The sequence below is a fragment of the Empidonax traillii genome, unplaced genomic scaffold (assembly GCF_003031625.1).
Source record: "Empidonax traillii isolate 1590-97213 ecotype Southwest subspecies unplaced genomic scaffold, ASM303162v1 scaffold225:size1387458, whole genome shotgun sequence".
Lineage (NCBI taxonomy): Eukaryota > Metazoa > Chordata > Aves > Passeriformes > Tyrannidae > Empidonax > Empidonax traillii.
In genome coordinates, this window is record NW_020955418.1 from 147,131 (window position 1) to 167,204 (window position 20,074).

A 20,074-nucleotide genomic window follows, 5' to 3' on the forward strand; every position below is an offset into this window, starting at 1 on the left:
TGTATTAATTAAAGGCCCCAGAAGGTTCCTAATAAGCAATTTCTGGCCAGCCTAGCTGTGGCAGCTTAAAACACTACTACTCTACAGTGGGTTGTTCCTTTCTCCTGCAGCCAACAACTTTCCCTGTAGCAGAACTGGACGAAGTGTCCTCTTCAAGGAGCTACGCACAGCCAGGGGACAGTGTCCATCCACTCTGCTGCTACTGCAATGGGGGAAAATTCCTCAAACCTTATTTTGCTCCTAAACTAAACCAATGTCTTCCCCTCCCCCCCCCCTTAGTGGAAAGAATATTCTAACATTAAATTAAAACCACATAAATTTAAAGCTTAAACAGTTAACTAAAATCATTCAGCCTCCTTCCACTTCTCACAGCCTTCTATTAACACAACTTTACAATAAAAAAAATTGTGCATTTGGCAATTCCCTGTGTGCATTTCTGGGAAGGGAGCCACGTAAATGAGTACCCACCTGACTAGTAACAGGAAGCAAGCAATAGCCTATTATCACCAAAGATCAACTTACTGTCACACCAAGTCTGCTCTGCACGTGTCCCTTCTTGGGTAATGTGGGCAACTTGTTGCTAGAAAACATACAGCTGTCTCTGGACACTGTTATTAATTGCCAGCAAATGTAGTCTTAAGAGTTGCCCATAAAAATGCACAAGCACGCAGCAGAGTGACCAAACACTTTTGGCCAGTTACCTACTGATCTTCTCAACTGAGAATCACAGCTGGAAACTGGAGATCCACAACAAAAACATGCAGCTACATGGAAGTTACACTCCTCCTTCAGCAACTACCTTTTTTAATAGGTTTTGAAAATGTACAATCAACTGCTCTCACTTACATGGCAACTAGACAGCAACGCATTGCACAACAGATTCAGTGTAAGATCTGAATGCTTAGCTTTTGCCAAATGTTAGAATAATGCTGACACCTTTCACCTTTACTGGCTGAAAGCTGTACAACTCAGGATTAACCCACTGCTTCCCCTCAGACCTGATCACTTGTAATACACACAGCTCAGATCAAAGCAAGTATTTTCCATCCTTCAAGTGTAAACTCAAACAAATTTAAGTACCTTGAAGTACTGAGCTTGCCATTACTGCCATTGCCAATCCTCCCCAAATCCCACTTACTCTGTAAGTAGGGCTTACAATTCCTGGACTTGTATGGAGACTGTGCAGAGGCAAAGCTATACACAAACTCCTTTTCCTCCTTACCCCCACCAACAGCTGAAACCTGCAGCACCACAGAAGGCAGGTTGCATACCTTTAGAACTGTTCCAGATTACTGCTGCAATAGAAAACAATACACTTCAAAAAAAAATGGAGATGGAACTTTCTACATCGGCTCCAAAACTGGCTGTGTGGGAAACTTCCTCCAATCCCCAGAGAGCAAAGGTGTTAATTGCTGACTACCCACCAACTAGTTGAAACCAGCTGAAGCCTAACAATGTCAGGACGCTGAATTCAAAAGCCTAGTCCATCAAACAAAGTATCTAAGTGACTTGCTGAACAAAATCTGGAGTATTATATTAAATCTGTATACTTTCACCAGAACAGCAATCTCTTTACTTCCACCATGATGCCCTCTTTATGGCATGTGCAGATCTTCAGTCATATTATATTACTAGAAAAGGCGTTGAAACTGGAAAAAAACCAGATATGATTAACCTTAAGCTGGGCTTGGTTGGGGGTTCTACTGTTGTGTTACTCTGTTCAGCATACATATGTGAAATACCCATCAGTACTATCAGGAATACCCACCAGTAATCTCTTCACTGGTCAAAGGGTGAAAGGGATTTACCTTCCCCCACAAATGCCTGTCAGCATCTACCTACCTACAGTCAAGTCCTCTGACCAATAACTCACTGGGAGCATCCACCACCTAGTTTTGACCCAAGGAAAATCTACACCAGAGATGACTGGCACAGTGAGACCAGAAGGCCATGGTAACTGCTAGCAAATTCACCCTCCACTCAGTCTGCTCCAAGAACTGGCTCTTGCTGTTCATGCAGGCTCTCATGCAAATTGTCTCTGAAACTGGAGGAGTTTGGATCAACTGTAAATGGAAATTAAAAACACACACATGCTGCACACATGCATGAATCTATCTCCCTATTCCCTTTATACAGTGTGACCTGCTCTGGGCAAAGGGAAGAAATGCTGCCAGATCAGTCCAGTGAACTGATGGACCTGGGGCCAAAAGACTTCTAGACACAACAAATGGGAAGAGGTGGGAAGAAGAAACTGGGAAGAGACTGTTTGCCCCCATGGTAGCAGCCTTCCATTACACTGAAGAACTGAAAGGTCAAACCAGAGCCTTAAACCACTAAACAAAACGGGATCCCTTAAAACAGACTTCCTTATTTACTGCGCTTAGTTTCTTAGTTTCTTTCTCTTCTGGTTTCCATCACTAGTGTGATAGGTGACCCTCCCATTCCTCTAGAGGATGACTAGAAGACCAAAAGACTGCCACTGCCATGCACCAACACCTCCTCATCCCCTGCAAGCCATAAAGAACGCAATAGTAACTTATATGTAATGGTCCGTTCAGAGTACACGCTAAAGCTACAGTCTTTAAATGTGTATCTTAGTACAAGAGTGTCATTACTTGTACACACAGCTGATCAGACAATTGAAAAGTCTGATTTTGAGAAAGCCTGGGGAAAAGACAAGGAGGGCACACTTCTCAAAACTTCATAAGCTGAGGCAGTGAACCCATAAATTCCACTTCAGTCCTGTTCCCCCTCTCCTCATCTTCCTGTGTGTCCTTTGTTCACCCAGTATTCCTGACACAACTCTTTCTGGGATCCCAAAATGACATGGATTGAAGAAACATGACATATTCAGATAAACAAAACAAAAAGCCTAAAAGCGAACAAGAAGATGGTATCAAAACACTCAACATGCTTCAGTACAGTTTAAGAGAAGGAGCCCAGAAAAGGTCTGTCTGCAAAGAGGAAGCTGAGGGAGGAAAAAATTAGATAAAAGTCTGTGTTGGGTGTAAATGGAAACGAAACAAGAACATTCGCCTTCACAGCAACTGCAGTAACAACCGTAATATTATTTCAACAGTTCATGATGCATGAAGAAGTAGTGAAATGATACCCAGCCTTCCACAAAAGCCAGAAAAATAGTTTTCATCTTGGGTTCTGTGTTGGACCTGATTTTTTCTGGTTTTTTGTTTTTAACCTGAAAAATACTAAAGGCACTGAGTTCCCTGTTATTATGCCTGAACCACCAGGCTGTTTCTCAGAGGTCTGAATTCCCTCATCCCAAATCTAGCAAATACTCCTCAAAAAAATATTTCACCCAGAATATTCAAATGCAGTTTCTGCAGTTTCTTCACCAGGAGACTGGTGAATTAGCAATACCACTCATTTCTGAAGCTGGACTGTGCAGGGCACCAGAAGCAGGTACAGCATAAGGCACAAGCCCTCCTGCCCCTTGCCAGCCCCAAGAGAGGAAGGGGATGTTCCCCTGGTTGCACTGGCAGCTGCTCCTACAACCACACTGTGAACAAGAGATCAAAGCTTCATGCAGGTTAACAATAAAGAACCCAGGCAAAAAGCCTCAATTCATCCTCTCTTGCTATTATTTTTAATCCTAACCAGCTCCTTGAACCTACTTATGGTGTGACCTTGCATGCCATTCTGTCAGCACAGCCGAGGAACAAGGGGACAAAGCAAGTGCAGAGGGCACCGAAAATTCCTAAGAAGGAACAAACAGTGGTCATCGAATGATGACTCCTGTCTCCCAGGATCACACCTACAGTTGATGTCACCTAAATAGCTCAGTAAAAATAATTTTCAATCCTCTGTTGTATCTCATAAAGCCCAAAATAAACACACACAATCTTTTGCCCTGACCAGCAGTAGAATGCAATAAGCCTCACAAAATTTCTACAGGTATGGAAGATAACACAAATTTTACTCTGATACACCAAATGAGCTAAGATCAGATGGGCATATTAACTAGATTTTGAATTTGTTGCCTGGACAGATAGAAAAGATTGTGTAGACCAGAGGTGGAGAACACTGGAACAGGAACATGAGGGTGTCCCGGAAAGTACCAGTGTCCTCACCCCCTTGGGCTTTTCAGTGGAATCATAAGGTCATACACAAAGCAGGAACACTTCTTTTGTTTGAAAGAGAACTTTATTTGATGGCTTGGGACTAGGATGTGAGGAGTGTGGAGGAAAAAGGTTGAGAAAGCATTTCTGTTTCTCTTTTTTAAACGGCATTTTTCAGACGGCCTGTTTTCATTCTTACTCCATCCAGAGGACAACTCCCAGCCTCCTGCATTCTCAGCATATTTTCTCTAATAGATTGGCTTGACTCCTGTGATTTTAACCCACATTTTACACATTCAGTCACTTCTAGGAAAGAGGAGGTAGTTTGGTGCAGCAGTTTCTCAAAGCAGTCCTTTGCAACTGATACCCACCACACCACCTTACTACATAGTTTCTCTTCTCGAAAGCATCTCTTTTATTTTATTTTTTTTCCCTTTCTTAACTTCACATGGTTTCATTCACTGAAAATTAAAAATAACAACAGTAATGCTAACTACTTTAGTGATGCTTTCCTTGAAATAATTTCCTTGAAATTATGTGTTGACGTGACCCAAGAGGTCAAAGCCAGGGGAGGAGGAGTGAGGGCAGGAGGGGAGAGAGTCCTAAGACATTTAAATTAGCATTCACCTACTGCAAAATAACAACCGCCTTTCCATGCTTTCCAAAACAACAACAAGAACCATCTGTAGCACTGGGTGAAGCAAAGTTTGCTATATCCTCACTGTTACTAGAAGGCATCCACACTGGAAAATCTGTTTATGGTAGGGCAGTATGTGCAACCGTACCCTACTAAAAACATAATCACAACACTGTAAGACAAAAAGGACAGGGCAGAAAAGCTATACTTTAATCAGAATGCACTACTGACCTTTTCCTCGAGGGCCCTTCCTCAAAATCTGAAGAACTAACATCGTTGCTCGTTGAGGACACTTGCGATGCGTCGTCCTTCTCATTCTCCAGCTGTTCTGATCCTGGTCCTAATCCTTTAGATTGGCCATTAGTGAGAAGTCCTGCAAATGTGACAAAGTAATAAACAATATTAAAAGCTTGTGTTACCAGTGCCAAACGGATTTTATAAAAATTCAGGTGTGACACTAACAATAAAGACCTGATGCCCAAAGCAACCGTCTTGCAAAGATATTTACAGACAACATTGACTTTGCACAGAGGTACTTCAGTAAAAACCTGCCTGTTTCTGATTTGATTAACCGTAAAACCCCAACCTCAAATAACCACACTATGGGTGCAATAGTATTTATAATCTTGTCACATTCAAAAAAGGGACACAGTTTATTCAAATTTATCCTTGTTTTACAGAACTCCTATTGACTGGCATAGATAAAGAGTCTTTTGCATTTATCTGTGGATTGATATAAAATTAAACCATCTGGTCCAACTTGTCATCATCTAGCTCTTCATTCTGCTGGCTTCCAACTACTGCAATTTATGATCCTTTAAAAGAAATTCTAAATCCAAAGGGGAGAACATCAAACGTCCGTTTCTCAACTCCAGTTCTTCTGGCCAAGTGTCGCTCATCTACAAGAACTCCAGACTGCCAGAAAAAGTAGCCAGGGCAGCAAAGGTACACAAGTCACAGCTGCCTCCCCTTTTGCACCTTTTCTTTCCCAAAGCAATATTACAGCAAATGGCATCCCAAAGTCACACAGATGGAAGAAGCACTGGACCTATAAAAGCATAATGTCTAACAAATTTTGCGTATTCTACTCAACCAAGCAACTACAATATAATATGACTCTTACAAATAACAGCAGACAGAAATGAAACTGCTTATACTTAGGGAAGAATTAAAATAGTAACATATTATTCAGCAGGCTTTGGGTTGAGAAGGAGGAAACAATTTTATCAGCTCACTATTTACTAGATGTTTTAAGAGCTTATTACCAGAGGAGCTGCAATTTTATCCGGGAGAATGCTTTCCCATCTCTCCACCCAAATAGTTTTGCAAATGGCATAACAAGGCGCTGTTTCACAGCTTTATTTCCTCAGAGAAATGCTGGTAGGACTTCTCTCCCTCCCTTAGCTATTTCAGTCTCCCTTTCAATAACTGCAAAAGAAAAGGGGGAGGGGGTAGGAAGGGGGGTGGGGAGCGGCTACCCCTTCCAAGACGAGCCCAGTAAAGCCTGTAATAGTACTACACTGAAAATGCTTACTAAGCAGTTCAAGAATTTACACCAGCGCTATATCAGTGCTACACCATTTCAGACCTCTGTTTTCAGGAAAATCACCGTTCAGCACCATCAGTACTTACTCATTGCACAACCAAGCATTCAACCAAGCTCAGCTCCAAATAGACACTGAGGAAGAAGACCCCTCCAATGAGCTGCTGTACCAGAACCTCAGGCACAGCCACAGCCAAATGCTCATTCCCCACAATCAAAGTTTGCTTATATCTTATATCTTGAACAACAACGAATTTCTCTTAGTTTGAAGTCAGAAGCAGCTATATGGTGACCACATGCTGTAGATTTTGTATGCTGTTTTAAAAATATCCCCTACAAAGCAGAAGCATGGATTCCTTTTTTCCTGGGGAGGAGTCAGTGAACTAGTAACTCAATTTTTTTTTCCTAATATGGAGCCCACAGAGCAAATGTGGTCCAATTTTTGTATTAAAATGTCTCTTCTCACCAGCCAAAGACCCTCAGTTAGAAGTTAAATGACCCAATTTACATTTTCTCTCCTCTTTTGTTAAATTCCTTGTAATACTTCATTTCCATTAAAGGGATCTCAAACTGTGACCCTACAAATAATACAAATTTCAATATCAGCACATGATGCTACAACAGGCTTGTAATGTAACAGAACAATGATATGACGTGGGGTGACAGCTTCCCTTCAAACCATTCCTGAGGAAATGAAGGCAATCTTTTAAAAAACACAGAACAGATTATATTTCTATGCCGAATTCACTCTGTCGAGGAGCCCTAGTGCCCAAGTTTGCTCCTAAGAAAGTTTCAACTTTTGCTTTGCATTTTTCCATAAAACCACTGCTGATAAAATTTACAATTTTTGAACTCCAGAGAAGGCTAAATCAAGCATATCATTTGAGGCCTGACACTCAGTAACTTAACTCTTATGGCAGAATTTGATTAGGTTTTCCAAAAGCAATATTTGTTCTGGAGACTTGCCATATGTAAAACCCAGCAACCTGAAGTACATGAGTCAAGAAAATCACCTTTCGGGCTGTCAACTTGCACGCACTTGGAAGGCCATTTTTATTCATCCTTTCACCCTGCCAAGCCATCAGCTCACTTGGGAGACAAGCATGATTTGTGTCCCTTAAGGAAAAAAATATCGGTTTGCCTAATATTATTCAACATAACCAGCACCATTCCAAACCACAGTAATATTGCTGATAACTGATGCTAGCTATCGTCCGCTGGAACTGACTAAAACAAGAGCCCTAAAAGAGAGGTATTAAACTACAAATGAGAGATACTGATAAATACTGGGAATGGGTGTCACGTTCTACGGGTTTTCAGGGCTAGCATAACTGCAAAATCTACACTGAAGCAATGAAAGACACAGACAGCCACACTCCAAAGCCTCCTCTCAAGCACTGGAGAGAAAGCACATGCTGAAGCAGGCTGTTATAAAGTTTATTGCCACTCAATCATTTTTATATCAAATGCGTTCAGTTTGCCCCCAGATACCTTTTCCTTCAAATGCCATTCCTGCTCTCTGTAACTGCAATAAACCATGCTCTTTTCTGCTGTGCCTCAGCTGGGAGATATAAAAGGTCTGGAGGCCCCAGGATGGGATGGGAACCCCACAGTTTTGCCAAGTGACACTCAGGCACTCCCAGCATCACTGGTTGGCACCAGCGCAGTTGACAGGACACGCAGATCTGCTGGTGCACTGCAGGAACAGAGTGCAGTGCACGTCCATGAGGGTTTGACTCTCCAAGGTCAACCAAGCTACAGGAAGCAGCAGGCCTTTCTTAAAAGCTGAGTATTGCAATTGCACATGTATATGAAGAGAGGAAAGCAAGTGAGCAAGAAAACACTCCTTTGCATAGTCTGGAAAGCTAAACCGCTCTTTAACCCCAGCTAATTCAGAGCATCCAGCAAAAGTCAAGGAATCAGCAAGCCCTCAAGAGCCAAATCAAACCAAAGGGACAAACAGTTCCTCTACTGTTTTTCCATGGCTGTGCCCTTCACCCTCTAAATCACGATGGCAGCAAGCCCTGGCTCACGCCGAAGCCCATGACACCCTCAGCTGCCAGGGAGCTGACAGAGGCTGCCTGCCCCTTGCCCACTAGGCTCATCGCAGCCCTAGCTCTCACTGCCTTCTCCCCTGGCAGCTGGACTCATGACCAACCACAAGACCTGAACAACTAGGCAGAATAAATCAGGGTTGATAAAAATAAGACTTTATTCCTCTAATAAAAAGTGTTTGTTTTAAAAGTCAAATTCGATTTCTTAAAAAACTAAACTTCATTAAAATTAAATTTGGAAGTATAGCAACTTGCATTATAAGTCAGTGTAGGATTTCATAAATTAAAATTACCTACATGAAATCATAATTTATATATACAGAGCAGCAGTGTACATTTGCTGCCAAAGTTTAAATGGAACTGAAACAATGAATGTCTCAAAGTCACTGAATAAACACTGCTTTAATTAAGTCAGTAATAATGAATTATTTAATTAAGTCACAATACAGGAACTTGCATATCAAATGACATCTGTGATCCCTTAAATATACTGTTCTTGCTCTAACTGATCGAGACTACACACTTTAGGAGAAAGGCCAATTACTAATTCCTAATAATTAAAAAGAGTAGCTTAAAACCGAACCACGGAGACCTTAACATCCGCACTCAAACATATATCATACAGTGTTGCTGAATTCTTTTTAAACTTCCACAAATGCTGCAATACCAAACTGCAGTTTTAGATACATGCTGCTTAAAAAGACACACACACACACAAAATCGACTTATCAGCACAGAGAAAAAGCAAATGTCATTATTACATCCCCTCTGTTACAAGGCAGAGAAAGCATAAAAGCCATTTCTGTACCCTACTCATTATTAAAGAGACTTCTATCACCTCCTATTTATTTGCCTTCCACACTGAATGTTTTCACATCTGTCTGTGGCTACGAGTTTGTTTTTTCACATGCAGGAAGAGCTCTGCTATGAGAGCTGAACTGTACCCTCTAGGGCGATCCACACAGAATACGGATATTATGGCTTTACAACCTTGGCAGAGCGTGCTCCCTCTTGTTCCCACTGCATCTCACTATCCCCTTTGCTTCTTGGCTGTAGTTGTTAACAGAGCAGAGGTCTTGCTGAGCCTACTCCAGCAGTGGGAATGTCCCTCTCACCAATAAGAGTGTGTGTAAAAACAGTTAAATCTGCTTAAATGAGCTTACTACAGGGGGCTTGTGCTGACTCAAGTGGATCACTTCTCATAAGAGCCTGGCAAGTAAGGCTTAACTATTTCAGTGCAGGCAGGACTTAATTTATGCTGGCACACATTCGCTAACCTTACTGGTTTTGCTGATGCACACCCACTTTTAGCAACAACCTACAATTCTTGGCTCAAGTCATCTTCTGTTCTCAAGATCTAACTCATCTCTGGACCTCTGGAGAGATGACTGACAGGCACACGCAGGACAGGTCTTAGGAGCAGCTAAAGATGTGATGCAAAATCACAGTATCTGGGAATTCACCATACGATAAACCATGGTGTAACTATAAATACACGGAAGGAAAACTGAGGAGGAAGAGAGAAGCAGAAAGCAGCAACACACGAGAAGACAGAAAAAATGCAAGGGAGGGTTTGGGGTTAGCTGCTTTTAAAAATAGATGCGATTACAATCACTGGTATGTTCTTCATTATTAAACTTACTGAATAATCAGGAAACCAAAGGGGAGCATCTGAACAAATCTCAGCATCATGTGGTTAGTTAACTAAGTGGTTGGGCGAAGGGACTTTCACAATGTTTCCAATACACTGTTTCTACATCACTTACTCTAATGCCAACAAGGCATCTGAGCACGAACATTTCCATGTTCTTACAATAAAGCAACACCTATTTTAGCTCACTGTTTCCCAGTCCTGAGGCAGCCTAGGGAGAAAAAAAACACATTCAATTGTATTTCCAGTCAGTTCTCACAGTCAGAGGCAACCCACAAAGCCATTATGTTAGACAAATCAGCAGTCAACACCACACAAACACAAGCCAAAGATATCAAAAGCATTAACTGACCTAAACAAGGACGATTTCAACATGATGGCATTCACTGCCTTCTATACAGGATGAACTGCTAACGTCAGCAGGTCCACAGTGCAGGGGAGACATACTGCACATCTCAACAACAGGTGAAATATATAACTCTGCTCCTGGGTGCCTCTTGACTACACAGGGACACTTCCTACTGCCAAGAGATACTGGGTTTGTCTCTCCCCTGGCAGCCCTCTCACTTCATTCCTGCCCAATTCCTGCAAGCTGAACCGCTCTGGGCTGGTAGAAAAGCCCAGTTTCCAGGGCAATCAGCAAAACAAACACAAGTTACAAGAAGTTAAAATAAGGGATTTACTCAAGGCAGCAATCTCATCATGCTAGGATGACAATATTCCTTATGAGAGCATGTAATAAACAGCACAGTTTGTAGTTACAAAGGCGTGGAGCTAAAGCTTTATTCACTTATGGAGGGAGTAACATGCCTGTCCAAACTTCAGCTATGCAGTTTTGGGAGTTGTACAGGAAAGCTTTGTTCAAAAATATAAATGATTTTCTTCTTTTTGCACCATCCCACTTAGGAGAACTGATACATATGTTAGAAAGCAAAGGGGTTTATAAAGTCAGAGGGTTAGCCATGCCACATGATGGTCTGAAAGGTTTGTACCACCTGAACATGGACAAACTCCTGGGCATAACCGCACCGTGGAAGACCACCAACATAAGTTCTATGCCTAAAATATAGAGGGAAAAATCTGCTACCCTCAGCTCTTTAAATATTTACTCTGGCCCTTAGTTTCACGCAGGTAACATTTGGTACGAAAATCAACACCAGTAATAAACTGGTGGCTCACTTACACCTCTTGGCCTTCAGCCTTGTAGATATTGTCTACCTAGACTTCAGTAAAGTCCTGGATGCCATTTCTCACAGCATTCTGCTGGAGAAACTTACTGCTCATAGGTACACTGTCAGCTGGGTTAAAAAATGGCTGGATGGCTGGGTCCAGAGAAAGGTGGTAAATGGAGTTAAATCCAGTTAGTAGTCTGTAACCAGTGGTTCCCCAGAGCTCAGTGTTGGGGCCAGTCCTGTTCAATATCTTTACTGACAACCTGGACATGGCGATCGAGGGCACCTTCAGTAAGTTTGCAGGTGACACCAAGTTGGGCAGGAGCATTGATCTACCTGAGGGTAGAAAGGCTCTACAGAGGGACCTGGGCAGGCTGGAAAACTGCCCAGTGGAAAAGGATCTGGGGGTGCTGGCTGAACAGGAGTCAACTGTGTCAACAGGTGGCCAAGGTGGCCAATGGCATTCCGGCCTGTATCAGTAATAGTGCGGCCAGCAGGACCAGGGAAGTGACATTTCCCCTGCACTCAGCTCTGGTGAGGCTGCACCTCGAATCCCGTGTTCAGTTTTGGGCCCCTCACTACAACAAAGACATCGAGGGGCTGGAGTGTGTCCAGAGAAGGGAAACAAAGCTGGGGAAGGGTCTGGAGCACAAGACTGATGAGGATCAGTTGAGGGATCTGGGGTTGTTTTGCCTGGAGAAAAGGATGGTCAGTGGGGACCACATCACTCTCTACAACTACCTGAAGGCAGGTTGTAGTGAGGTGGGGGTCGGTCTCTTCTCCGAAGTAACAAGCAATACAACAAGAGGAAGTGGACTCAAGTTGCGGCAGGGGAGGTTTAGACTGGATATTAGGAAAATTTCTTTGTGAAAAGGGTGGTCAGATACTAGAACAGGCAGCCCAGGGAAGGGGTTAAGTCACCAACCCTGTAGGTATTTAAAAGACGTGCAGATGTAGCACTTTGGGAATGGTTTAATGGTAGACTTGGCAGTGCTGGGTTAAAAGTTCGGCTTGATTATCTTAGAGGTCATTTCCAACCCAAACAATTCTATGACTCTTAACTACAGGGCTTTACAGTTTATTATGAGCTGTATAGCTTTATATACGAGTTTACTTGCATAGTATCATTAATGAACAGTCCTCACTCATTTTTCATAAGTAACAGACAAACAACTGCAATGCAATACAAATCTAATTCGCACTGTCTGTAACCCTAAATCTGTCTTTACCAAAAATGCCCTTTATATGCTAGACTATGTGCTGAAACACCACCAGAGTCTTGGTAGGCACATTTAATAAAACCATTAATCATTTGATGCAAAGTTTAAACACACTAGTATCTCTAAAACATCTGCAGTCTGCATTAATCAGCATACTGTACAGAGTTACTGTATTTAGCTGTTGTATAGCTATGCACAAAAGATAATTTAGTTTTATAGTGCAAATGCCATCTGTCACATTGTCACAGCATGACAAGGTATCACATTACATATTAAACAGACAACATGCTTCAAAAATAAGGCCTATTTTCATGCCCTGGTTGTCTTAGAGACTAAAGAACCAGGGTTTCATGATGGTAACATAATTTAAAAACAAAACAAACCACAACCATTTTCCCTGGGATAAGAGATATAAATTCCCTGTCCAGTTTTTTAACGATAGTTGTCATAAAGGCTATTTTCATCTCATTTGGTAATGCAAAACCACAACAGTTTTCTGTCTCTAAATAAAAAAATCACAGCATGAAACCATCATCATTTATACTACACGATGCTCTGCGTTGCCACCACGATGGTAATTAACAGTACGTGGGCTTTTCAGATGACAAGCCACTGGACATTAGGTTGATTGTGGCACATAACGGAGCATATGCATAAAGCAGTACCATTATGCCAAAAACTGTTAGTGAATAGCTTGTACAATCTTCATAAATGACTGGAAGAGTGCTTTTATATGTAGATATACATCATTATTATGAAAGCCAAGCATGAATGACATTACAGCATAAGATGTGTTTGTCAGCCTGTCAAAAGACAAGATCACCAAAGAGAACTGATTAAATAATACAGGTTGAAAGAAGCTCCTTATTTCCATTACATCTCCATCCAAAACCACTATTAAGCAACCAAAGACATTTTGTGACTTGGTTTCTTGCATATTAGTCCATTACCCATTAGCAGTGTTAATTAAAATTAGATTGCTCTGGTTTTTCAACTTTCAAGGCTGTTCTGTTTTCATTTGAGGGAGTTTGGATGGGGCTAAGGTGGGGTATTATACTCATGGAAACAAGACTGTAACACTCAAAAATGAACCTAATGTAATTCTACCCCAGGCCATATGACATTCTTTAAGCCTCAGTTTGACTCATGAAATATGCGTCTGAAAGAAATTTAAAACAAAAGAAACCAAAAAAAGCCCCCCCAAAATGTCTACCAATGCCTGTAGCACATATGCACAGGTAAACCTCACCTGAAGCCTGGTCATACTTCTATTATTTTAGGTTCTTTTTTTTTTTTAAAAAGTATTCAAAGAGACACACTCCTCTGATTAAATACATTCCTCTGCTTCTACGGACACAATGAAAACTCTGAACCGCCGACTGCCCCAGGGAATCAATCACATGGCACCTTATTCTTCATCAGGCAGAACGGAGGCCACTGGCTGAGCTTCACAACGGCGTGGCCTCGATGAGGGAAGGAACAGGAGCACCCAACAGGATGAGCAGCAAGGCAGGTGTTCATCCACAGGTGAAGGAGAGAGCAACAGTAATACTGGCTCAAAAAAAGCTAAGTGAACAAATAGATATCTCTTAAATCCCCTCCCTACAAATGCACCATCCTACCAGCTGCTTATTACCTGTTGTGTTGTACCATTGTGCTATCAAGCTCCTACCAATTGCCCTGGAGCTGTATGATAAGGGGAGAGCAGCAGCTTTTCTAGTAAATAGGTACCAGGCTGTGTAAAGATCATTAAGTTTTGACAAACACAGTCAATTTTATGGTACTGTAAGCACTCCCTTTTAGCACCAGGGAAATGAGCACCATGTTCTCTTCCTGTGTTTTGCCAAGGAATCACAGCATTTGATGTACAACAACTTGCATCCACCTCTGCCCCCAGCCTCCTCTGACAGCAGTCAGAAAGCTTCAAAGGAACGAGAGGACTCCAAATGCAAGCCATAGACCTTTGCTGATCAGAAGGATGTGGGTGAAGAGGGCATGGAGCCTTCAGCACAAGCATGAGAACACCATCACCAGGAAGAGAGACTAGCTAGGATGCAGGGACCTGGACTCTGTCCAGATGCAGCCACTGCCAAGCAGGTGCTCCCGCCAGGCTCCTCAGCTCACCCACCTATAAAATAAAGGTAGCAAGGTCAGTCTCCACAGTGGAGAGCGGGCAGAGGTACAGACAGTAAGCATGACATGAGACACAGGGTTGTCACTATTAAAATCCCTCAGTGGTGTGTGCCTTGTCTTGATCTTGGCACTGGACAGAGTGGCTTTATTTCTCCCTGAGGAGAAAAGTGCCCGTTGATTTGCAGCTATGCCAGGAACATCTGGCCTACAGGACACCTTCTCTGATTTGGTACTAACGTATGCAATCTGGAAACAAGACTTAAACATGCATTTTATTTGAAATTACAGACACAAGCAGGTCCACAAAAGTGTAATTTGTCTCCATCTAGTTCAAGGATATCAGCAAATGAAATACCAGCATAACTACTGTAAGAGAGAAAAATTATAAAGTCATGTATTAACAAAATTATCAGTCACATACAAATAAATTGTTCTTCTATGGCAAAACCATCCTGCCTTGTTTATCCTGCCTTTCCTGGGGAATTTTACAGCTGAATGGAAAACCAGTGGGGTAACATCCCATGGGAAAAGAGAGTAAAGAAAACTTGCAATATGCTTATGAAACAAATAATGTAATTTTATAATGCTCTGTTCTTTCACTTTCTTTTTGTTCTGCCTTTTTATCTCTTTGATAAGTGAAAACTTACCAACTCCTTGTCGCTATATGTCACCAAGTGAGGGCAATTCCTCCATCTCCTGACGCACTTTTACAGAGCCATCCTAACTGTAATACAACAGTAGCAGTCCCATTTTTCAGCCAGTTATTTCCCCCACCTCAACATCACAGGGCTATGCTTTTCGACTCCATGACAGACTTCACTCACCCTGTTTCAGAGTTAAGCTTTCACTAGGTACAGATGGACAAAGGAACAGTAAATCCACACTTGAAAAATACCCATACCTCAGCACCGAGGGACTAGGCAGATTAGTAAAAATGAAAAAAGAAAATTAAAAAAAGACATTCTGGTATTTTAAGTAACATGAGAAAGAAAGCTATGCCAAGAGCATTTCTCTAGACAACAGCTATGCTACACTAAAAAGTAAAAATTAGCAATTGTGTCTCCATGGAGTATACACTAAGGAGGAAGAAAGAAGGTGAAGGCAAACAGTCAAGCAAGGAAGAGCCTGCTAATTGGAAGAAAATACAACATATGAATGTGCAAATAAAACAACATGGGAAATAAAAAGGCCTGCAATGTCTCACAGCTAACAATGAATACTTGCGAGCCTGAAAAGAGAGAAATGTGCAGCTAAAACCCAGAGGCTTAACAAGGCTTGGCCATATTTGTTATGATTTCTAGGAAACCCTTACAGACTGTATGATTTGGAAACTGCCTATCTGCATGAAACCAGATAGGATAGCAAAACAGCATCTTGACAAACACTTGCTACATGCTTTTCCTCTCATGGAGCACAGTTCCGAGTGATCTGTGCTGCAGGATCACACGAACAGGCTGGGTTTACAATCTTGTCAGACAGAGGTGAAGAAAAGCCCATTTCTGGAACCGGTGCCCTGGACAGTCAGCATCAGGGAGCCTGAGTTATTTCTATCTCAAGTAAACCAAATTAAATAAAATGATCAGAGACATAAATGCGAGACTTGGCTTCTACACACACCTCAAAAGTAAGCAAAGCAGTGGACTCAAAGAGAAGGAGGGTTCTAGCACAACAATGTGCTCAAGGAAAAAAGATGGGGAAAACACAAGAGAAGTGCCAGAAAGCCCTTTTGGGGAGGTTATTCTCTGCTTAATTGTCTCTAATTCTGCCCCTCTGTGACAAAAGCTATGAAAGGCAAATGCTGAATGACATTCTTCTAATTGCATAGTCTCATTTGATATTTCAAAGCATGTCATTGAGGATTTGCCTTTCAAGACTTTTGCCAGGAGCACGGGCAGCCCTCCAGACAGATAGCAGAAATTTTTTTTTCCCCCTGATGTGACATGAGCGATGAAGATCCTGTTTGCTGCGACACAGCAGCAGTGACTGTCCCATGCAGCCAGCAGATATGGGTACAGATTCAGCCCTCTCTTCACTGGAGATGCTCTGGGCTTTCAATCAAAGAAAAGGAAGGGAAAAGTCCTCATCCTGTCCTGGGATAAATTAATTGAGCTAAATGCTAGGTGTTCTACATGAACTCAACTTACATATGACAGATATTTGAATTAAACCACTTTAACTACTTTCATTCCACTTTTTCAATAACTTTTTAGTGAACATGCCCTCTCTAACTCTGAGATCATCCATCAGCCAGCTCCAGAAGTCAAGCTGTCAACCTCTTTTGCTGACAAGGATTCTTTTTTTTCTCTGGCATGTCACCTCCTCCTACTAAGCACTTGAATTACGATCTTTGAGTTTAGAGCAATTAAATATCAACTGACTTTAAAAAATAATAGGTCACAGTCACTTCTAACTTAACACCCTAGCCTCTTCAGCAACATGCCAGACAGGCCTCCCCTGCCTTGGGAGGTCAGGGCAGTCGGGATGGACTGCAGGCAGGGAGGCAGGCTGCCTCCTCACCACCAGGGATGTGCCAGCACTGCCTGCAGCCAGATCTCAAATTCCCTGCCAGCCTAAGCGCTCACGGATCTGTTGAGAGCCTTAATGCTGGCTTGACAGCCAGGCCAGCGTAAGGCCCTGTGACATCCCAAGATGAGGGAGGGAAGAGAGCTGCCTCACCAATACTAAAACACCTTTTTTTAAAGCCATTGGTTTCACTGGCTTTCGTCCATAACCCTAAATTTCATCCACGAAGCTCAGTGCCTCACTGCTAGTTGGGAAGGGTAACTCTCTTCAGGGCAAAACCAGAGCTGCTTTTCCTGGGAGAGAGCCCTTCTCACTGACACCATCTACCCAGTGTACCATTTATTTCCTCTCTTTCAGAGAAAGTATCTACAAGGCATCATAAAACAACACAAAAATTCAACCACCTGGAAAGCTCCCAAAACTCAGCCTTTGATCTTTTGGGATGCCTTCCTCCCTGTCACTGGTTTTTCATCTAGCTTGCTAAATTGATACATTCTTTAAAATACTTGACACGGTTTGAACGCACTAAACAGCAATGTGGCCATAAAAAGATTTTTTTTACCATACAGTAAGCAAACGTATTTCAAACATATTTTCAGAAACAGATTGCTTAAAAAAACCAATACAAATCAAAAAAATCCACCTGTCTTTCTGTGAAATCTGTTGCAGAACTGTATCCTCTCCTCCTCAGGGAACAGACCTTTTTTTGGATGTTTTGAGTTTGTTTGTTTCTTTTGCGGTTGGGGTTTGTTTTGGTAGGGGCAGACAAGTGAGTAGTATCATATCCTCACTTAAATTAAAGGTCAGAGGAGTGCACTCCACGCTCAGGATGAAGAACTGCTCTGCTGTTGCGACTCAGCTCCCTGTAATCCGTTTGCAGAGTTACAGTCAGCGGAGGGGAGGCCCGTGACAGTAAAACGTTCAGGCCAAGTGCTGCGAACTGAAATCGCAAGTGCAATACGAGAGCCCGACGCGAAAGAACAAATCGTTCTGCCAAAGGCGCGCACGGGAGCTACGACATTTCACCTCTATTAGAGCACTAAGCCTTTGCCTAAGGTAAGGATTCTAGCCCATCTCCTGTGTCACACTGAGAGCGGTGGCAGAGGTTGGCGGATGTCCCTCACAGCCGTCTTCCTGCTGGGCATGTGCAACGGGAAAAAATATGCCAGGAAATAAATCGGTAGCTGGAAGATGCTTGGGAGAAATCTCTGCCCTCCCAGACAAGCTTCAGCGCTGCAGCAACTGGAGAGCAGGAGAGGCAGTAAAGCAGGAGGATCTTATGCTCATCCATCAGCTGAGCTCTGAGGATCTCGCTGCAGCAATGGTGCACAGGCCAAAGCAAGAGCGACACAACCTCAAAAGCACTGGATAACATCAACTCCAGCCACCTGCCAGACTGTATGCAGGGACCGTTCCCGTTTCACCCGGGAGGACAGCTGACTCTTGCCAGCGTTAATGCAATCCTCTGAAGCATCGACATATGAAATGTCACTGCTGTAACAGCCTTCAAGGAAACGCTCCTCATAAGCCAAGCAATTTCCATCTCTATTTCTAGCTCTTGAGACCAGCAGCTTAACCTTCCCTTCACCTCCCTTTTATGAGCTCTACAGGCGAACCACGGGGGGAAGAGATGAGAGCTGGGGTAGGGGGTCAGCCACTTGAAAACCTGATGCTGGAGAGATGGCTTCTGAAATGTTAAGGAGACTTCCCAACACACCACCCCCCAGAGGAGTTAAAGAAATTCCACCACCGTGAAACATTCTGCTGCTATTAAACAGCTTTTTTTGCTCATGTTTCAGGTCATTAGAAGAGGAAGTGAAACAACATTAGCTGCTTCCTGACTTAATAGAAACCTTGGAACAAGCATCCACAAACACACAATCAAGACTGTACACTGATGTGCATTTAATGATTTTATCTTTCTGAAGAAGCAAAGGAGATAAAGCATTATCCTGCAATTTTTAAAGAATACTGGGTTCCCCCCCCCAAAACAAGAAGTCGTTACACAGAATTTTCCGTTCATGCATTCATGTAATCGAAGGCAAACACCCATTAGCATATTTCTTGTTTCAAGTACAGCATCAAAGAAATGGGAGCAAGGGGGTTGGAGGTATATGCAATGGAACAGCACAGAAATATGATAAAGAGGTAAGTGAGCTTTCAAAATATACCCAAGAGGCTGTGTGTATGCTGAAGTTCACAACTGTATTACTACAGTCAACACCCCCACACACCCCTCCCGATTTAGGGCCAAAAGCATGCTGTGTTTTGACCATCAATAACAGAACTCTGTTTCAAAATGATGTGACAATACCAGAGGTGGGCGGGGAAAGGACAACTGGAATCCCTCTGTACATTCACAGTACCCTATAAAAAGCTAAAGACACATATTAAACTGAAACAGTTCAGACAAGAAAGGCTTCCTGGAGTTAGAACACTCCCTCCCTACACTGTTTCTCAAGCTACAAAGACTATTAAATAGTATTAATGTTTAGCATACATTTAGCACTTAATGTGTTCAGAGTGCTCACACACACACACCCCCCCTCCCCCAACAGACCAGTCCCCCAAAAAACCCCACACTGAACAAATGGTAGAACAATTCTACCTGTTCCCACACAGGGCGAGGCTGTATTTTCCAGCGGGAGAAGCCAGGACATCCCATGTGGTGGGATGAAGCAGAGAGGATGGCATCAAGCACGCTGTAAGTATTGGAGATACCTCCTAATAGGAGAGGATGGACCAAGGGAAAGCAGCACTGACAGACTTCACATGTTCAGGCCACCCAAGGTAAAGTTCAGCACCCATGTACAACTATTTATTAGCAACACCAAACAGATACACGGTAAGGGCGAGAACGAATGTGAACAAAACCATAATTTTAAGCATACCAACAAACCCCCACAAAAAAAAAAAAAAAAAAAAAAAAAAAAAAAAAAAAAAAAAAAAAAAAAAAAAAAAAAAAAAAAAAAAAAAAAAAAAAAAAAAAAAAAAAAAAAAAAAAAAAAAAAAAAAAAAAAAAAAAAAAAAAAAAAAAAAAAAAAAAAAAAAAAAAAAAAAAAAAA

General features: G+C 42.3%; 1 protein-coding gene across 3 annotated transcripts in view; it reads right to left on the reverse strand.

Moving 5' to 3' along the window:
* The window catches only part of JARID2 (jumonji and AT-rich interaction domain containing 2), a 214,896-nt gene that overhangs the window by 87,888 nt on the left and 106,934 nt on the right, over positions 1–20,074 (reverse strand). For all 3 annotated transcript variants that reach the window (XM_027887944.1, XM_027887945.1, XM_027887946.1), the window contains exon 3: positions 4,945–5,086. In XM_027887944.1, the coding sequence (XP_027743745.1) occupies positions 4,945–5,086 (142 nt within the window). The remainder of the gene's footprint in view (positions 1–4,944; positions 5,087–20,074) is intronic.